The sequence below is a fragment of the Budorcas taxicolor genome, chromosome 5 (assembly GCF_023091745.1).
Source record: "Budorcas taxicolor isolate Tak-1 chromosome 5, Takin1.1, whole genome shotgun sequence".
Classification (NCBI taxonomy): domain Eukaryota; kingdom Metazoa; phylum Chordata; class Mammalia; order Artiodactyla; family Bovidae; genus Budorcas; species Budorcas taxicolor.
Genome location: NC_068914.1, coordinates 118,487,038 through 118,505,888, shown reverse-complemented (window position 1 = coordinate 118,505,888; position 18,851 = coordinate 118,487,038). Strand labels below are relative to the sequence as shown.

General features: G+C 56.8%; 1 protein-coding gene across 2 annotated transcripts in view; it reads left to right on the top strand.

Moving 5' to 3' along the window:
* The window catches only part of MYH9 (myosin heavy chain 9), an 85,331-nt gene extending 67,039 nt beyond the window's left edge, over positions 1 to 18,292 (top strand). For both annotated transcript variants that reach the window (XM_052640031.1, XM_052640030.1), the window contains 23 exons: positions 277 to 437; positions 1,285 to 1,393; positions 2,393 to 2,524; positions 2,975 to 3,181; positions 3,701 to 3,838; positions 4,443 to 4,566; positions 4,818 to 4,989; positions 5,758 to 5,970; positions 6,705 to 6,849; positions 8,093 to 8,299; positions 8,503 to 8,607; positions 8,883 to 9,035; positions 10,120 to 10,368; positions 10,507 to 10,719; positions 10,859 to 11,071; positions 11,360 to 11,521; positions 12,768 to 12,896; positions 13,778 to 13,866; positions 13,968 to 14,091; positions 14,308 to 14,516; positions 15,189 to 15,297; positions 15,402 to 15,574; positions 16,739 to 18,292. In XM_052640031.1, the coding sequence (XP_052495991.1) occupies positions 277 to 437; positions 1,285 to 1,393; positions 2,393 to 2,524; positions 2,975 to 3,181; positions 3,701 to 3,838; positions 4,443 to 4,566; positions 4,818 to 4,989; positions 5,758 to 5,970; positions 6,705 to 6,849; positions 8,093 to 8,299; positions 8,503 to 8,607; positions 8,883 to 9,035; positions 10,120 to 10,368; positions 10,507 to 10,719; positions 10,859 to 11,071; positions 11,360 to 11,521; positions 12,768 to 12,896; positions 13,778 to 13,866; positions 13,968 to 14,091; positions 14,308 to 14,516; positions 15,189 to 15,297; positions 15,402 to 15,574; positions 16,739 to 16,871 (3,669 nt within the window). In that variant the 3' untranslated portion in view covers positions 16,872 to 18,292. The remainder of the gene's footprint in view (positions 1 to 276; positions 438 to 1,284; positions 1,394 to 2,392; positions 2,525 to 2,974; positions 3,182 to 3,700; positions 3,839 to 4,442; positions 4,567 to 4,817; positions 4,990 to 5,757; positions 5,971 to 6,704; positions 6,850 to 8,092; positions 8,300 to 8,502; positions 8,608 to 8,882; positions 9,036 to 10,119; positions 10,369 to 10,506; positions 10,720 to 10,858; positions 11,072 to 11,359; positions 11,522 to 12,767; positions 12,897 to 13,777; positions 13,867 to 13,967; positions 14,092 to 14,307; positions 14,517 to 15,188; positions 15,298 to 15,401; positions 15,575 to 16,738) is intronic.
* Positions 18,293 to 18,851: the final 559 nt, after the last annotated feature.

Sequence of the window (18,851 nt, the reverse complement as noted above, 5' to 3'; positions counted from 1 at the left end):
GGGAGTGGGGCAGAGAAGAAAGAGGAGACCTACAGGGTCCCTTCAGGGCTGAGATCCTGTGTTTCTCTGCAAGTCTGACTCCTTACCTGCCCCTTGCTGGCCCCCACCTTCCCCATACCGGCGTTTCCCCAGCTCCACTTTCCCTGCACCAGAAGGCTGCTCATAGAGCAACAGGGCCAGCTCCGGCTCCAGGCCCCTTCCCTGGCCTTGGCCTTGCTCCAGGGGTCCGTGGTGGTGGGGGTGGCACATGGTCAGCAGCCGGCTCTTCTCCTCTAGATCAAAGCCCTGGAGCTCGACAGCAACCTGTACCGCATTGGGCAGAGCAAGGTCTTCTTCCGGGCCGGCGTGCTGGCCCACCTGGAGGAGGAGCGGGACCTGAAGATCACAGACGTCATCATTGGCTTCCAGGCCTGCTGCAGGGGCTACCTGGCCAGGAAGTGAGTCCCGGGACGCCCACACCTTGCTCGGGACTCCCAGCTCCCCTGTAGTGGAGGGCACTGAGGAAGCGGGGCCTGGGCGCCCTCATGGCAGGAGGTGTCCCCTGGGGAGAGCCACATAGCTTTCCCTGCCCTCTGCTTCCTGGATTTCTGCCTGAGGTTTAAAGTGAGCTGGAGGAAGGAGTGACTGTGTTCAGATTTTCCCTCCAAGAAAGCCCCTGCCTCCCACTGTTCCTCCCTGTGTCCCTCTGTAGGGATGACACCCAGAGCCGGCTGTCCCCAGAGGACCCTGAGCTCCGAGGAGGAGGTGCCCTTGAGTCCTGGCAGCTCTTGTGGGGTCAGGGGCTGACTTGTGCAGGACAGTGGGCGGGGTAGCTGCACATTTGCCCCTTGACTCCCCTGTGTCTGGGCTCTGGGGCGTCTGTTCCAGCCTGAGCTCTGAACATTGTGGAGAGAGCATGAGTGTGGGTGTTTGGACAGATGGACATTTGCAGGACATGAGCTGCTGACGTTCTTTCCCCAAACAAAAGCCCCAAGGTTGTGGGTGACACGAGGGTGGGGAGCTGCAGTTGACAGGTGGCCTTAATGACCAGTGGTTACACGTGATTCTGTAGCGACCTCACCCTTTAGTGAAGGAAGGTGGTTGTGACCTTGTCCTGGTCACCACTGCGAGGTCACCTGTAGGACTCCACCCCAAGCCTGCCTCCTTCCCCCCACATCTATTTTGAAGTGCTCCCGGCAGGGGTCGGTCCCTCCAGAAAAGCCCCCAGGAGCGAGGTCAGGACTGTGGGCAGGGAGGTTGGCTGGCCCCCGCCTGGAGGCGCTGACGGTGACCCTCGCCCCACAGGGCCTTCGCCAAGCGGCAGCAGCAGCTGACGGCCATGAAGGTCTTGCAGAGGAACTGCGCCGCCTACCTCAAGCTGCGCAACTGGCAGTGGTGGCGGCTCTTCACCAAGGTGGGTCTGGAGGGCTCTGCATGGCACAGGGACGAGCTGGCCTCCTGCGGGGCTCAGGCCCCAGGGCTGGCACTTTGCCCTTGTGTCTCCAAACCCAGAACTTGACCCAGGATGTTCCTGCCCTGTGGGGTCTAGAGGGGCGTGAGCTGGGGTATGTGTCCAGCGTGGATGGCCGAGGTGCTGCGGGGCTGGGCTGAAGCAGCTCCAGGGGCAGCTCCTGGGATGTCAAGGCCCTGCCTGCCCACCACGGCTCTGTGTGATGACAGGGCTGCCCACTCAGGAAACCGTGGTCTGTACGGTGGCTAGGTCCTCCCTAGCCTTTACAAAAAAATTCTCTTGTATTTAATGTTGGTCAAGCTACTTTTGTTTATGGTACATAATTTGTGGTAACTGCAAAATACCATACCAACAAAAAGGATAAATAAGAAAGTAAAAATTCACCTATAATCCCTTCAACCTTGAGCCAACATCAATATTGAATAGATGTTTCAATATTTATTCCGTTTTCTTTTAAACACTCCCATTAAATCTCTGCTGTGTAAACCATACACCTTCTTACATAGCTGAGCTTTTTGACTTGTGTAAACATTTTTTTTTTTTTTTGCATTTTCCATTTAACATTTTTTCATGAGCATAATTTTTTAAAAGTCAGCGCACTGTTCCCTAGAGATGTTTCATAAGTTATCTGGCTACTTTTCCATCAGTGGATCTATATTTCTTTGCTAAATGTTCACTGTTGTAAACAGTGCTGTTCTGAAAATCTTCACGCACATACAGGGCTAGTTTCCCCGAATTGTAATTAGTGGGTCAGAGGCCTATGGAGCACAGCACCAGATTGATTTCCTGAAAAGCTGTACCCGGGCGTACCTGCTCCACCCAGGGTCCTGCCTGCTCCTTGTTCTCGTGCCCTGGCGCTTCCCCAAGTGAGGAGAAAGCCCCCAACTCTCGGCCTGGACGGGCCTCTTTCCCTGAGCTTGTCTCCTCCACCTCCTCTCCTAGGTTAAGCCGCTGCTGCAGGTGAGCCGGCAGGAGGAGGAGATGATGGCCAAGGAGGAGGAGCTGGTGAAGGTGCGGGAGAAGCAGCTGGCTGCTGAGAACAGGCTCTCAGAGATGGAGACCCTCCAGTCCCAGGTGGGTGTCTGCAGACTCTGCCTGCGTAGTGCTGCCTCCTGCTGGCCACCAGGGCTACTGCTTAGCCGCTTCAGTTGTGTCTGACTGTGCAACCCTACGGGCTACAGTGTGCCAGGCTCCTCTGTCCATGGGATTCTCGAAGCAAGAATACTGGAGTGGGTTGCCGTGCCCTCCAGGGGATCTTCCCAACCCAGGGATCGAACCCGGGTTTCCTGCGTTGCAGGCAGATTCTTTATCACTGAGCCACCGGGAAGCCCCAGTAGACAAAGCATAAACTTGGCATTGAAGGGAAACTGGGGGGTAATTTCCTTGATGCAGGATGTGATGTTTAGACATGCCTGGCAGCTTAAGCATCCTGAGATGGAGCCTTCGCTGGGGATCAGCTCTCCCATGGGGCCAGGCAGCCCGCAAGCAGCTGTCAGAGCTCACATTCCTTCTGTGTTCCCGCAGCTCATGGCTGAGAAGCTGCAGCTCCAGGAGCAGCTCCAGGCGGAAACGGAACTATGTGCCGAGGCTGAGGAGCTCCGCGCCCGTCTGACAGCCAAGAAGCAGGAGCTGGAAGAGATCTGCCATGACCTGGAGGCTAGGGTGGAGGAGGAGGAGGAGCGATGCCAGCACCTGCAGGCCGAGAAGAAGAAGATGCAGCAGAACATCCAGGTGCCTGGAGGAGGGGCCGGGCCGGGCCCAGGAGGGGAGTGGGGGCAGGGCGGGTGGGGAGCAGGGGTATCCCAAGTGCTATGGGGGGACAGCCTCTGTCCTGGGGGCAGCCTTGGGGAGGTGTTCTCTTTGAAGCAGTTTTTTTGTTGTTTGTTTGTTTGCTATGCTCTGTGGCTTGTGGGATCTTAGTTCTCGCTTGGCAGCGAGAGCTCAGTATTCTAACCACTGGACCGCCGAGGAATTCCCTGGCTCATTATTTCTGACACCTATCAGGTGTTCATGAGCACTGCCCCGCTGAGCATTGAATCCGATTTAATTCCCCTCCTCTGTGATCACTCCGGCTGGTCTGAGGAGCTGAGGGTGGACACTCACTAGAGGTGGTCCCTCAGAACACATGACCTTGTGTTGGAACCAGGACCTGGGCTTCTCATCCCTGCACCCCAGTTTTAAATACGTGACTCCACACGTGGGCACTGGGCCCCGTCCTGTCTGCTCACGGTTGCCCTGGCTTTGCGGCAGGAGCTGGAGGAGCAGCTGGAGGAGGAGGAGAGCGCCCGGCAGAAGCTTCAGCTGGAGAAGGTGACCACTGAGGCCAAGCTGAAGAAGCTGGAGGAGGACCAGATCATCATGGAGGACCAGAACTGCAAGCTGGCCAAGGTGAGGCCGGTGGCCGGGCCCCTGTCAGCGTCTTCCTGGCCACAGATGATAGCTGGGCATTGCTTTAGACGAGTGGGAGAGACCCCGTCAGGATGCTGACCTTCATCTCAGGAGGATGGGCGTGGCCAGCTTCCCAGGGCAGGATGGCTGTCCGGAACCCTGCCACGTGGGGGGTAAGCGGGCTGTGTGGTCGCTGTTGCGGAATTAGGACTCCAGTGGTGGCCACACAAAGCAGAAAGTGAGAAGAGCAGGGGGACTTTAGGGGATGAGGAAGGGCGAGGTCACAGGCATCGAGAAGGTAGCGCCCTCCTGCCCCAAGTTCTCTCACTGACACTCACCATCACCTGGGAGGTCTTTTTACCTGTGCAGAAAGGGATAATGCAGGAAAGGGCTTGGGTCCCAAGGAAGCTTACCCAGCTGTTTCAGAGGAGCTAGTGACTTTAAAAATGACCCCTTTGACTTGAGAAATCCTAATGCACTTGACAAGTGTTTAAGGCCCTGCCCCTCCGTTCAGACCTTAGTGTCCGGGTGAGTCATGCTTGAGGAGACCCAGTGCCTTCTGCACTCAACTAACTTTAAGCCCTGACCCACCCTCGCACCCCAGGAGAAGAAGCTGCTGGAAGACAGAATAGCCGAGTTCACCACCAACCTCATGGAAGAGGAGGAGAAATCGAAGAGCCTCGCCAAACTCAAGAACAAGCATGAGGCGATGATCACCGACCTGGAGGGTAAGTGGTGGGACGCAGGGACTGTTGGACTTGGGGTTGCCGGGGTACCCACCACTCGAGGACCAGCATGGGCCTCACTGCCAGGAGCTGGGGTGGCAAGCAGGTCTCTTGGGGCCTGTGGCATTCAGCCACTGCCCTCCAGACGTGGGACACGGCAGCTGCTCCCTGTGAAGCCTGGTATTTTATGTAAGATTTGAAGACAAAGAGAAGCTACTGAAGACTCTAGGCATCTCTCCGCTCTTCCTTCTCAGAACGCCTGCGAAGAGAGGAGAAGCAGCGCCAGGAGCTGGAGAAGACCCGCCGGAAGCTGGAAGGAGACTCCACCGACCTCAATGACCAGATTGCCGAGCTGCAGGCTCAGATCGCTGAGCTCAAGATGCAGCTGGCCAAGAAGGAGGAGGAGCTCCAGGCCGCCCTGGCCAGGTGAGGGTCAGAGTATCAGGCCGGATGGCCAGTGCCTGTGTTCTCATCAGGCTTCCTGCTGTGGTTCTTGGTGCATCAGTGAACTGTGGGCAGGCACTCCACTGTTGTCTGGGAAGCTAGTTTACAGCAAGGCGTTTTCTGTTCACTGAAAGTGCAGTCTGGGTCGTCTGTAATCCCGCCCAGAAGTCATCTACGGTCCTAGTCATCCAATCACAGCAATTCTTTCTTTTATAAAATTTCATGGCTACAGGTATGCTTTTTAAAAATAGATTTTATTTGGGGGTGCATTTTTAAGGTAATAAGGAAATTGAGCAAAAGTTGTAGTGATTTCCCAAGAACCCGCCATTAGCAGCTGCCCCCACAAGAGTGACACATTTGTTACAGCTCATGAAGCTGCTCTAATGTTGCATTATCACCCTAAGTCCAGGGCGCATTTGTGCTTCTACTTGGACACTGTAATCATGGGCTGTAGCATTTTATTTCCTTTTTGTTTTTTCATTTAACATTTCAATTAAAAAAAATGTTTAAAGCACTGAAGCTTAATTTGGAAAATGAAATTTTTCCTCTGTGAGGCTTTTGAAGTCTCCTAGTGGAATAGCCCTTAAGTCTTCCGGATGCCTCAGTGTCTTTGCCAAGAAGAGCTCCTAAGGGGCTATGATTGTCACCAGCAGGACTGGCTTCGGCTGCATCTCTCTAAGCCTTTTCTGCAGACTCTGCTCTCTGAAGGTGACAGCAACCTCATCCTGACATTGGTGCTCTCTTTGGCAGAGTGGAAGAAGAAACCACCCAGAAGAACATGGCCCTGAAGAAGATTCGGGAGCTGGAATCTCAGATTTCGGAACTCCAAGAAGACCTGGAATCTGAGCGTGCTGCTAGGAATAAAGCCGAGAAGCAGAAACGAGACCTCGGGGAAGAGCTGGAGGCTCTGAAAACGGAGCTGGAGGACACTCTGGATTCCACAGCTGCGCAGCAGGAGCTCAGGTGTGCCTTGGGGCTGACTGCCTCGTCACTGAGGGTGGGGGTGGTGGTGCAGGGAAAGGGGGCCCCTGGCCTCAGAGGGGGGACCCCAGGGCCTCTGCACACACACAGTGTGGCCTGTTGCCATGGAGCCTGGAAGCTCCAGGAGATAGTGAGGGACTGGGAGGCCTGGTGTGATGTAGTCCGTGGAGTTGCAAAGTGTCAGACACAGTTTAGTGAGTGAACAACAAGAACAGATGGAAGCTGATGGTGCCTCAGCAGCTTCTTTCTAGAGCTGAAGAACCTGGCTTGGAGTTGGGCTGAGGCAAGGGTGGGCTTTAAGGCTGAAAGGCTGCGGAAGCCCCTACAAGGCGTGTCTGTGGGGACTTCCTGGCTCCCTAGTGGTTAAGACTCTGTGCTTCCACTGCAGGGGGCATGGTTCAGTCGCTGGTCGGGGAGCTAAGCTCCAGCATGCTTTGTGGTGCAGCCAAAAAAAAATCTTATAAATTACTCTTGGCTCCCCATATTTAGAATAAAATCCAATTCCTTGCATAAAAGGTCTATATTACATTTTTTTTTTTAATGGAGAGAAAAAAAGTGTGTCTGTGAGCCTGTGCTATAGGATGGACAGCTGAGGAGGGAAGCCAGCAGGCAGAAAGCTGCCTGGAATGGCCAGTGCTCCCCACCGGACTCTGTGCCGCCAGGGCAGCGTCGCTCCTGGGCCCTGGCCTCCCTCCTGAAGGCGTTTCTCTGTTCAGGTCCAAACGTGAACAAGAAGTGAACATCCTGAAGAAGACCCTTGAGGAGGAGGCCAGGACCCATGAGGCCCAGATCCAGGACATGAGACAGAAGCACTCGCAGGCCGTGGAGGAGCTGGCTGAGCAGCTGGAGCAGACGAAGCGGGTGCGTGGGCCCCCCGGGACTGGCTCCGTGAGGCTCGGCCACTGTGGGCCGGGAGGAGGGTTGGGACCCTCGCGTAGTCCAGGCTCCAGCCCTTCCTGACTGCGTGACTTGGGGGCCATCCAGGTCCCTCTGTGCTTCAGTTTCCTCTTCTGTGAGGGAGGCTAGTGAGAGCCCATTGCATACAATTACGTGAGAGTTGGAGTTGGTAACGTGTGACAGTGCACAGTCGGTAAGGGCTCAGTAAGTTGTTCTAGTCTTACCATTATTATCCTGTTCAACACCCTGCCAGACCAAAGTTTCATGGAATTGGAGTGACTCTGAAACAAGTCTCAGAGGGCCATTGGGTCCCTTTCCTGAAGCCCAGCCCTTCTTTAGAACACCTCCAACACATGGTCAACTGGAATCTTCAGGGAGAACCCTGGGGATGTTGACCCGGCTGGTTTCTCAGCCAGGGGACTGTGACCAGGCAGTTCCTGAACAAGCCCAGTCCTGCCTCCTGTGGTTTCCAGCTCACGGCCACCCTTGTTGGTAGCCCAAGAAGACAGAGGCTCTTCTGTGTGGCAGCCTGTACAATATTTTCAGAAACATGCCTTGTCCCTCTGTTTCCCTTTGACTTCCTCCTGGTTCTGGGCAGGTTGAAGCCTTGCCTTTTCCTCTAGCTGTTTTCACCCAAAGAGCTTTTGCATGCACTTGGGGTCTGGTTTACCCTTGAACTTGCCTTTGATACTGTGACTGGCTTGATATAGAATAGATTGGGATTGTGTTTGTTCTGTAAACTTGGCTTTTATATTTTTTGGAAGAACATTTCAGTGTTATGGTGAACATCAAATTTCTAAGAGGCTTTCCTGGAAGTCTAACTATGAACAGTTGCAGTTTCCCTAAGCCTATAATAACAATGCTAAAATCTTAACATCAGCAATGACAGTGTCTTGCCCTTGGACATTCCCTGTGCCCTGTGCGGGAGGCCAGGCAGGGATGGTTTGAGAGCCAGGGGAGCAGTGGTCCTCAGGTGAGGCCACGTGCCAGGCGTCCTGTCCCAGCTGGGTGATGAGTCCACATCCGTCCTGAGCCCTCCAAGTCCACGGTCCTCGCCAGCTCGCTGCCCCCTGGACTTGCCCAGTGTCGCTTTCGCTGCAGGGCGACAGATTCCGAGTCTGGCTCCACCGGCTCTTTGATGATGTTGGGAAAACCAGCCTCATGTCACAGGCTCCCCCTTTTATGTCTTTGCTTTCTCCCCTCGCAGGTGAAAGCCAACCTCGAGAAGGCCAAGCAGACCCTGGAGAACGAGCGAGGGGAGCTGGCCAACGAGGTGAAGGTGCTGCAGCAGGGCAAGGCGGACACCGAGCACAAGCGCAAGAAGGTGGAGGCCCAGCTGCAGGAGCTGCAGGTGAAGTTCACCGAGGGCGAGCGTGTGCGCACAGAGCTGGCCGACAAGGTCTCCAAGCTGCAGGTGAGGCCCCCACCGGACTGCCTGGGTCCTGGCCCCTGCTGCCAGGGCCCCTGGTCTTCTCTCGCTCTCTCCATGACCCGGCTCATCTGTGAGCCCCCTGGGGTTCAGCCTGTGGCTCAGGTCCAGCATGGCTGAGAGAGCCGAGGTGGGCCCTGAGCAATCCTGGTCAAGCTCATGGGGCTTTGTCTCCTGTCCACGCACAGGTCGAGCTGGACAATGTGACGGGTCTTCTCACCCAGTCGGACAGCAAGTCTAGCAAGCTCACCAAGGACTTCTCTGCTCTGGAGTCACAGCTGCAGGACACGCAGGTAAGGGCAGCGATGGGCCCCCCCCCCCCCGCAGCTGTTCTTATCCTGGAAGGACCCTGTGCCCACACGGCCTTAGCTGCCAGGCCTCTGGGTCTTCCTCACAGTGTCCTCCCCCAGCGTCCCCAGGCTCTCTGGGACCTCCTGGCTCCCTGCCAGATCTTTGCTGGCTGCCCTCTGAATCTGGGGCCTGCTTCTCTCTCCCACCGAGAGCATGGGGACCACAAGGCTCTGACAGCGTGGGTCCTGAGCCCTTGCCCCCCTTGTCTGCTGAGCAGGAGCTGCTGCAGGAGGAGAACCGGCAGAAGCTGAGTCTGAGCACCAAGCTGAAGCAGGTGGAGGATGAGAAGAACTCTCTCAAGGAGCAGCTGGAGGAGGAGGAGGAGGCCAAGCGGAACCTGGAGAAGCAAATCTCTACCCTCCACGCCCAGGTTCGGAGCTGGCTCCCCTCAGATCGCCCCGGAAATGGTGGTCAGAGCCTGCAGGCTGGGGAGCTTCTGGCCGGGTAGCCACCTGGACCTGGAAGCACAGCCAGGCCTCCCCAAGCTGGCCGCCCTCCCTCAGGGAGCTCCTGCCCTCCCCAGACCAGGGCTTACTCCTGGGGTCCCCAAGGAGAATTCAGGGATCCGTGAACTTGGCTGGAGTTCATCTTCATTTCACCAGTCTCCAGCTGACCCTCAGCATTCTGTTCCCTTTTGAATGTGGGCAACAAGCCGTGACGGTAGCAGCGCCTGTGGCCTGTTGAGTGGAAACCACTGGTCATTGTGTCTGAGCTGAGGCCAGGCTTTGGGAAGGTCACTGTGCTCCTTGCTACTCAAGAGCCTGCTCTCTGCTGTGCTAAAGAAGCACACCAGTTACCGAACCATTGTCTTAAAAAAATACCTGACAACTGCACTCTCACAGTGGCTTCTTGGTGGTCCCACATATTTCGCTCTATGCCTATTAAAACATCGTCATGGGAAGGGGGCCGTGGTCTTCTCTAGACCCTGGAAGGATCTGGGGCCAAAGATAGATGGAGAGCCCTCTTGTGGATCCTGTCTTAGGACTTACTTAAATGTGCCCGCAGAGCTGCACCAGCTCAGGGGAGGGTGCGGAGTCGGGTCCACACCTGGGTGGGGACAGGGAGCGCATTCCTGTGGTGGTGGCTGTGTGTCTGGGTGGGAGGAGGGGGCTGCAGGATGGACACCTATGGACCGGGGACGCCAGGCTACTGCCTGGGAGAGGGGAGGGATGGAGGCTCCCTCCTCTGGGCCTCAGTCTTGGTACAAGCGGCTGGTCAGGTCAGTGTTGAGTGCCCTTTCCAAGCTGGCCAGCACGTCCACCTGCCTTGGGCTCCGTGTGCTAGGCACCTGCACTCTGTGGAGCGTCCCATTTCCCTGGCCCCAGAGGAATAGAGAAGCGGCTGGGAAGCTGTTTCCATAACTGAGTTGGCACCCCATAACTCTGCTCGCAGTGGCAGCCCAGCTCCCGGAGCAGGTGCCAACTGGATCCTCCTTACTCCTTGCTCCCGCCCAGGTCACCGACATGAGGAAGAAGATGGATGACAGCGTGGGGTGCCTGGAGACGGCCGAGGAGGCCAAGAGGAAGCTGCAGAAGGACCTGGAGGGGCTGAGCCAGCGCTATGAGGAGAAGGTGGCTGCCTACGACAAGCTGGAGAAGACCAAGACGCGGCTGCAGCAGGAGCTGGACGACCTGCTCGTGGATCTCGACCACCAGCGGCAGAGCGTCTCCAACCTGGAGAAGAAGCAGAAGAAGTTCGACCAGGTGGGTGCCGCCAGTGCATCAGTCCCTCCTCCCGTCCGGCTGCAGATACCCTGCCGCGGGCAGAGGCTGCTGTCAGTCAGGCTCTGACCCTTTCCGAGAGCCCGTTGCTCGCACTCATGGTGCCCGCCTGTTCCCCAGCTCCTGGCCGAGGAGAAGACCATCTCCGCCAAGTATGCGGAGGAGCGTGACCGGGCGGAGGCGGAGGCCCGGGAGAAGGAGACTAAGGCGCTGTCTCTGGCCCGGGCGCTGGAGGAGGCCATGGAACAGAAGGCAGAACTGGAGCGGCTCAACAAGCAGTTCCGCGCCGAGATGGAAGACCTCATGAGCTCTAAGGATGACGTGGGCAAGAGCGTGAGTCCCTGAGCCCATGGCTGGCTCTCGGGGTCGGGGGCGGCCTCCAGACACCAAGAGTTAGGGCCTCACAGACACTGGGGCCGGGGACCTGGGGGCCTGGCTCCCCTCGGGGCCTGACCCGGACCCCTGGTGACAGGTCCATGAGCTGGAGAAGTCCAAGCGGGCCCTGGAGCAGCAGGTGGAGGAGATGAAGACGCAGCTCGAGGAGTTGGAGGACGAGCTGCAGGCCACCGAGGACGCCAAGCTGCGGCTGGAGGTCAACCTGCAGGCCATGAAGGCCCAGTTCGAGAGGGACCTGCAGGGCCGTGACGAGCAGAGCGAGGAGAAGAGAAAGCAGCTGGTCAAACAGGTGCGCAGGGCCTGCCCGCTCCCTGGGCAGAGGCGGGCAGGGATGCCCCAGAGTTCGGGGGCTCCTTTCTCCTTCCACGGATCTGTGGGAGTGTCCTCCACGTCCTTGCGTCCTAGTTCTCTGCCTGGGGATTAGTGACCCCCTCTACCAGGGTTTTATGGTCAGTAATCCTCACTGTCCCTGGAGGCCCTGTGGACTCCCTGGGACTGGACCAAGCCCACCTGGGCCCTGAGCTGAGGCGGTGTCTTTGGGTCCGTCCGGGCCCCTGAGCTGTCGGCACCTCCCCAGGTGCGAGAGATGGAGGCCGAGCTGGAGGATGAGAGGAAGCAGCGCTCGATAGCTGTGGCCGCTCGGAAGAAGCTGGAGATGGACTTGAAGGACCTGGAGGCCCACATCGACTCAGCCAACAAGAACCGGGACGAAGCCATCAAGCAGCTGCGGAAGCTGCAGGTGAGCTCAGGCTGGTCTGATCCAGCCGCACACGGCAGCATTGGGCCCAGCATGGGGCTGGACACTGCTGGGCTGGCCTGTGAGTGCTGGGAAGTGCCACGATGAAGGTCTTGGGTGTGGCGCAGTGGTAAAGAATCTGCCTGACTGTGGGAGACCTGTGTTTGACCCCTGGGTAGGAAAGATCCCCTGGAGAAGGGAATGGCTACCCACTCCAGTATTCTTGCCTGCAGAATTCCATGGACAGAGGAGCCTGGCGGGCTATAGTCCATGGGGTCAGAGTCGGACATGACTGAGAGACTAGCACTACTGCTGCAGACCCACTACTGCAGACCCAGAGGCCGAGTGGAGACAAAATATTATAGTCAGAAGCAAACTTGCAGTAGTCAAAAATTGTTGACGTCACATTAAACAAAGAAACAAGTGTAAAGCTAAAAGTGCAATGGCGTTACAGTCACCTAGTCACTTAGTGGCAGTTTTCTAGAATAAGCCAGACATGACTCAATCCAGCCTTAATGGACAGCGACAGAAGGTTCCAAGCTGATGAATCAGTGCAGCAGTCCAGAAACAGAACACATGCTTGGCGTTGTCAATAATTAAAAATAACAAGTTAAAAAAAACCAACCCAGCTCTGAGATGCCTTATTATACCCCCGCAAACCAACAACAGTAACACATGTCAACATCTGGTGCTGGCAAGGTCGTGGGCTATAGATGCATTGATGGTGATAGTTTAGCTGGCACCACCTGGCCACACACAACAAAGCTTGTACCCTTGGGCCTGGGGAATCCCAGTTTGGGATTTACCTACAAAAGAAAAGAGAGGAAAAAAGTATGTCCCAGGATCTTTAGAGTTAGAATGAATCACAGGAGAACAAAGGACATAGGCTTATGTCTTGTGGTTGGGGCTAACCTGGCAGGTGGCCCTTGACCTGGAGCATGGGATCCAAGTCAACCAGAAGTGGTAGAAAGTAAACAGAAATGCAGCTGGACTAACACACACCCAGGGCCTAACGCTGCCACAGGTGTCCTTTGTAAACCCTAACGGTCAAAGACTGCCAGTGGTGTAGAACAGAGACGTTTTGTCTTCCCTCTTGCCCTTTGATATCTGTGTGAGCTGAACATGGGCGCAGGCTGAGAACCAGCCACCAGTCCCTGTTGGTGAGGTGTCTTCTGGGGCTGGGGCAGGAGTGGGTGGTGCGCGGGAGTGGCTGGGGTGGTGGTGCCAAGCCTCTCCTCTCCGCCCCCAGGCCCAGATGAAGGACTACATGCGGGAGCTGGACGACACACGCGCCTCCCGCGAGGAGATCCTGGCACAGGCCAAGGAGAACGAGAAGAAGCTGAAGAGCATGGAGGCCGAGATGATCCAGCTGCAGGAGGTGGGCCGGGTGCAGTGCGCCCTCTGACCAGCAGGTGGCAGCCCAGAGCCTCCACTCACCAGCCTGGGTCACCGGGGAAGGCTTTGAAAACTGGGCCAAGCTCCAGGCATGGGCAGGGCTGGTTCTTGTTTTCTGAAAGGTTGCCGTGCAAGGTTTCATTAAGTTGGAAGGCTCCCTGGTGTGATTAAATCGTGTGTGAATTAAATTGTCACCATTTGGGGCCGACTCCCTTGCACAAGCCGGGGCTCTGTAGTAACCACCGCTGCCCACTGTGACTTGCCGCCTGGCGAGCAGGGGGCCCTCCCAGAGGCTTCCTGCATTGAATGTCCCCTGGCGGCCTCTTGCCTCATGCAAGGCTGACTGTGAAAGCATTCCCCAGGCTCCAGGCCGTCTTCTGCAGAGAGGATGCTGGCAGCCTGCTCCTGTCTGGGCCAGGTAGCCAGGTTTCCTGTCAAGACTGGCTGTGCCCTCTTGCGTGCGTGTGCTTCTGGCGAGGCCTCCTCAGCCTCAGGGTGAAGCCCTCTCCCCTTCTGGCTTTCAGAGCCCTGGCACCCTGGCCTTAACTCACATCTCTGTCCTGTCGCCCCTGCTTCCTGTCTCGTTGGAAAGCAGAGGGACCAGCATTCCATCAGGCCAGGGTGATTTCTTATTTGTTACAACACCCCTGGCTTAGTTTTTAGCTTAGATATGGGGGCTGTGTAAACATATGGTGCCTAAGCTGTAACCTCAGAGGGGCTCATGAGAATGGGCTTCATGGAGGAGGTAGGCCTGGGAAAGGGGTTTGAGAAGAGGAGGCCAGGGGCTCAGAGTACTGGGAATGGAGAGGGGGTGCTGTCGGCTGTGGGGACCCCCATGGGTCATGTTCCGGGTTCCCGTGGCAGGAGCTGGCAGCCGCCGAGCGCGCCAAGCGCCAGGCCCAGCAGGAACGGGACGAGCTGGCCGACGAGATAGCCAACAGCAGCGGCAAGGGGTGAGCTGGGGCAAGCATGGCGTGTTCCACTGGAGGAGGTGGTGGGTGTGGGGGCTCCCCGCTCCAGCTTAGCCCCTCTTACCTTTCTCCACCCTCCCCAGTGCCCTGGCGTTGGAGGAGAAGCGGCGGCTGGAGGCCCGCATCGCACAGCTGGAGGAGGAGCTGGAGGAGGAGCAGGGCAACACGGAGCTGGTGAACGACAGGCTGAAGAAGGCGAACCTGCAGGTGGGCAGCCGGGCCTCCCTCCACACCAGGGCCCCCAGCAGAAGCCATCCGATGCTTAGAGGAGGACATCCTGGTGCCTGCACCCTCTCCTTGGTTCCTCTCTTTTGGGGGTCGAGCTGCTTCTGAACCCTTCCCATTGGGCAGCTCCCTCTTCCAGGAGGGTCTAGTGATGAGGGTCCCCGCCTTCCTTGAGGTCACCAGCCCTTCTTCCCACAGATCGACCAGCTCAACACCGACCTGAACCTGGAGCGCAGCCACACCCAGAAGAACGAGAACGCAAGGCAGCAGCTGGAGCGCCAGAACAAGGAGCTCAAGGTCAAGCTGCAGGAGATGGAGGGTACCGTCAAGTCCAAGTACAAGGCCTCCATCACTGCCCTGGAGGCCAAGATCGCGCAGCTGGAGGAGCAGCTGGACAACGAGACCAAGTGGGTGTCCCTTGCCCGCCACCCAGCACCATCTGCGGGCCTCTCTGTGTGCCCATCCCTGATGCTGTTTCCCCTGTCCTAAGAGGGGGCTCTCATCTTTTTTCCTGGGGCCTTTTGCTAGGGCTTTAGAGTTTGAAGAGGAACCCACGGCCCACTTCTAAAGTTGAGCCTGGTGACTCAGGGCTGAATCAGAGAGAGGTGGTAGTTCCCACTCCCTGGGCAGCCCATCTGTGGGCTCAGCAAGACAGACTTCTTTAGGGGTGAAAGTGAAAGTCACTCAGTCATGTCTGACTCTTTGCGACCCCATGGATTGTAGCCCACCAGGCTCTTCTGTCCATGGGATTCTCCAGGCACGAATATTGGAGTGGGTTGCTATTCCCTTCTCCAAGGGACCTTCCCAAGCCAGGGATCGAACCCGGGTCTAATGGGCGTCAGTTGTTTTTTTTTTCTAGCTTTATCTGTGCTCTCTGAGATGTATCACTTCCTTGAGCCTCAGTTTCCTTATCTGTGAAATGGGACCAATCCTAATGCCTTCATAAGAGCATTGATCAAGGCCTCCCTACAGGGGACAGGCCAGTGAGACCCAGATGTGGGTGGCCCAGTTTGTGGGTTTGTCCACCAGACCCTCTGAAAGAGCGGGTGCCCCTGAGCCACTGTGTTTGTGCCTCGCAGGGAGCGCCAGGCAGCCTGCAAGCAGGTGCGTCGGGCCGAGAAGAAGCTGAAGGACGTGCTGCTGCAGGTGGATGACGAGCGGAGGAACGCTGAGCAGTACAAGGACCAGGTGAGCTGGGGTGGAGCAGGGCCCTGCCCCGAGGCAGCTGAGAGCAGGGTGGGCCACTGGCATGTGGAGTCCTGACCTGGGCCTCTGGCCTTTCGTCTCTCCAGGCGGACAAGGCGTCCACCCGTCTGAAGCAGCTCAAGCGGCAGCTGGAGGAGGCGGAGGAGGAGGCCCAGCGGGCCAATGCCTCCCGCCGGAAACTGCAGCGAGAGCTGGAGGATGCCACTGAGACGGCGGATGCCATGAACCGCGAGGTCAGCTCCCTCAAGAACAAGCTCAGGTGAGCCCCACCAACCGCCCCCCACCCCACTCCCTCACCCACACCCACCCCGCCACGTGACCCTTTCTCTTCCAAAAAGTTCCTTTGTCCTGAAAAGCAGAATTTCATCATGAGGCTGTTGTAAACTCAGTCCCTTTCTCAGCCCTGTCAGTGGGCAGGGCACTTACTGACACCAGAAGGGTGCTTTTCAGAGAGCCCTTCCTGGTTCTCCGGCCTCCTAGGCTGTAGCCCAGCCTTTTGAATAATCTCTCTGGGTGATTGATTCCCATCCTGCCTGAAAAGTCTGTCCTGTCACGGCTGAGAACGCTTAAGCCCGCTGAGAACGTTTTCAGGTTTTGTGAACTAGAAGTTGCTCAAAGCCACCCAGCCAGTCTCTGGCACAGCTCAGGTCAATCTTCCAACCCTGATCAGGTGGAGAGGGCTGATTGGCATTTCTCAAAGGAGTGTCCTGATCAGGCAGTGTGAAATGGTTGAGGCAGAGGGCCTTTTTTGTCGACATTCTCATTGTTGACCTCCTTTTCCCAGTGATCCTTTTTCTTTTTTCAAGCATAAAAGCAGCAGTCTAGTCAGTGTGTATGTTGTTGGTTTTCTTATCCGGGACTGGAAGAGATGCCTGTTTGTGTGCACTGCACTGTCGGCCTCTGTCTCATGATCTCACCTGTTTGGTACCAAGTGTGACCAGAGGGTGGTGTTTTGCAGAGGTGGCTCCTGCTGCTCTTGGGCCTCCTTCTGTTGTTTAGTCGCTCAGTCATGCCCGACTCTTTGCAACCCCATGGACTGCAGTCCAGCAGGCTCCTTTGTGGGATTCTCCAGGCAACAATACTGGAGTGGGTTGCCATTTCCTTCTCCAGGGGATCTTCCCGACCCAGGGATCGAACCCGTGTCCCCTGTATTTCCTGGATTGGCAGGCGGATTCTTTACCACTGTGCCTCCTTTTAATCAGCCCCTATTACCTGATAATTTTTTGCTGGTGTTTGGGGTGAGAGCAGGAAGCTTCAGTCACCCCCTTATCGTGAGCCCTCCTGTCCTGCCCCTGAGGCCCCCCGCCCCATTGCTTCTTCCCGTGGGATGTCAGGAGCTAGTCTTCCTCTGAGGTTGCTTTGAAACACATGAGCTGTGCTGTGGCCGCCTGCCAGCCTTGCTAACCGCTACCTCTGCCCCCAGGCGTGGGGACCTGCCGTTCGTTGTGCCCCGCCGAATGGCCCGGAAAGGTGCCAGCGACTGCTCGGATGATGAGATGGATGGCAAAGCCGACGGGGCAGAGGCCAAAGCCGCCGAGGCCAGAGCTGCCGAGTAACCGGCTCTTCTTCTCCTGCTGCCTGGAGACGGACATCAGCAACTCCGCCTCCCCTCCCCAGCCCCCACAGCACCCCCTCCTCCCTCTGGGGACTGCTGTGACTGTGACCCCACCTTGTCCCCCCAGGCTGGGGACCTCAGGCCCCCCTCACCACCCCGCCTGTCCCCCAGGCCTCCTTGAGGGCGTTCGGCTTCCTCTGCTGCAGCCCCCCTGCTCCCCTCCACCCCCACCCCGAATCTGATACCAAAGAGTCAGGGTCCTGGGCCCGGGCCCAGGGACAGAGCGACCAGCCGGGTCTCCCGCCCTCTCGCCACAGAGCACAAGATGGTGAGGCGAGGAGGGCAGGAGCAGGCCTCCGGGGATGGGCAAGAGAGTTTTCTATGAATCTATTTTTCTTCAGACTAAGGAGTTTCGCTAGCCCAACGCCCCAGGAAGAGTTGTAACCTCCCCCCCGCCTCCGCCACCAGCTGTCCCCTCTCCCTCCTTTGCTGTTGGCAATCACACTCGGTGACCTCACACCCTCTGCCCCACCGGCCCCCCTGCTCCCATGGACTCTGGGTGGTCCAACATGAGCAGCCCCAGGGGGTCCACCTCTGTGCAGGGCACAGGATGCCGGGGGCGGGAGGGGAGGGATTTCCTCCCTACCCCGCTGGGCAGCGCCACTGTCCGCTTCCTGCTTCTCAAATGTCTCAAGTGCAATGATGACCCCTTCCCCTCCTTGGCCCAGGGCAGTCCATCCCTGCCGCAGCGGGGCTGTTGGGCTGAGCAGGCAGGGCCTAGGGGCCAAGCTGGAAAGGCCAGCAGTGGCCACTCCCAACACTCTTGGGGACCAAATATATTTAATGGTTAATGGACTTGTCCCGAGTCTGACAGCCAGAGCAGTGGAAAGGGCCAGGACTGGGGCCCGAGGGTAGTTGATCAGCACCGTTGACTCAGTATAACTCAAGACGCTGCCGTCTGCACAGACATTTTTAAAAGAAACAAAACATTGTTGTCTTTTCTCCCTCTCACTGTAATTAGTGATGAAATTCCCAGTCTTCATCACTGCCTTTCCTTCAGAAGCACGTCTAGGAGAGAGTAGCTTGTCCTGCACTGGTCTACACTGGTGGCTGGATTTCCTTGTATTCCTAACTATTCTGTATATGCTGCATTTAGACTTACTTATGGCAAAGAAGGCATTTTTTTTTTTTTAAGGAAACAAACTCAAGAAATCATGAAGATATATTAAAGCTACATATGCCTAAAAAGCTCTGAATTCAGGTCCCAGTTGCTGTCACAAAGGAGTGGACAGAACTCCCACCCCTGCCCTTTTTTTATATAATGAAAGTGCCTTAGCATGGTTGCAGCTGTCACCACTACAGTGAGCTGGTTTACAGATGTTTTCCACTGAGCGTCACAATAAAGAGATCCTTGTGCTACGAGACACGTGTCTGGGCTGTCTGTGCACGGGAGCAGGTGGCCTAGAGGGCACTGTATCTGGGCTCCCCTGGAAGGGACTGTGCTTTGCTTCTGCAGCAGGTACCTCCTTTGTGCAATTTCTGGAAGCTTCCAGGAGTGCAGCATGGTTGGGGCCAGGCTTTAATAAGGGGTGGTGGTCATGCAGAAAGGTAGGCTGGCCAGATTCAAGGATGCTACAAGAGTCTCATAAATCTTGATTCCTTTCAGTTACTGAGCATGTACTATGTGTTGGACACTGAGCTGGCTCAGGGGCTAGAGACGCCAGCTTCTCAAGGTTCCTTAGTCATCAGACAAGGCAAAGCCTGCCCTCTGGAGGTTCGTCCCAGGGGCTGCAGAAGAAGGAATGAGGGAGTGGGTGCCTGAGCCTGTGGTGCTGGGGCAGAGGCTTTCCAAGGACTGTCAGCTTTTGCTCCTTCATTCTTTCAACAAAGGCTGGGTGTAAACCAGGCCCCTCACCAGGCACTGGGAGTGTGAGGGCAGTAAAGGCAGATGTCCCTGCAGTTGCAGGTGAGAGGGGAGGGA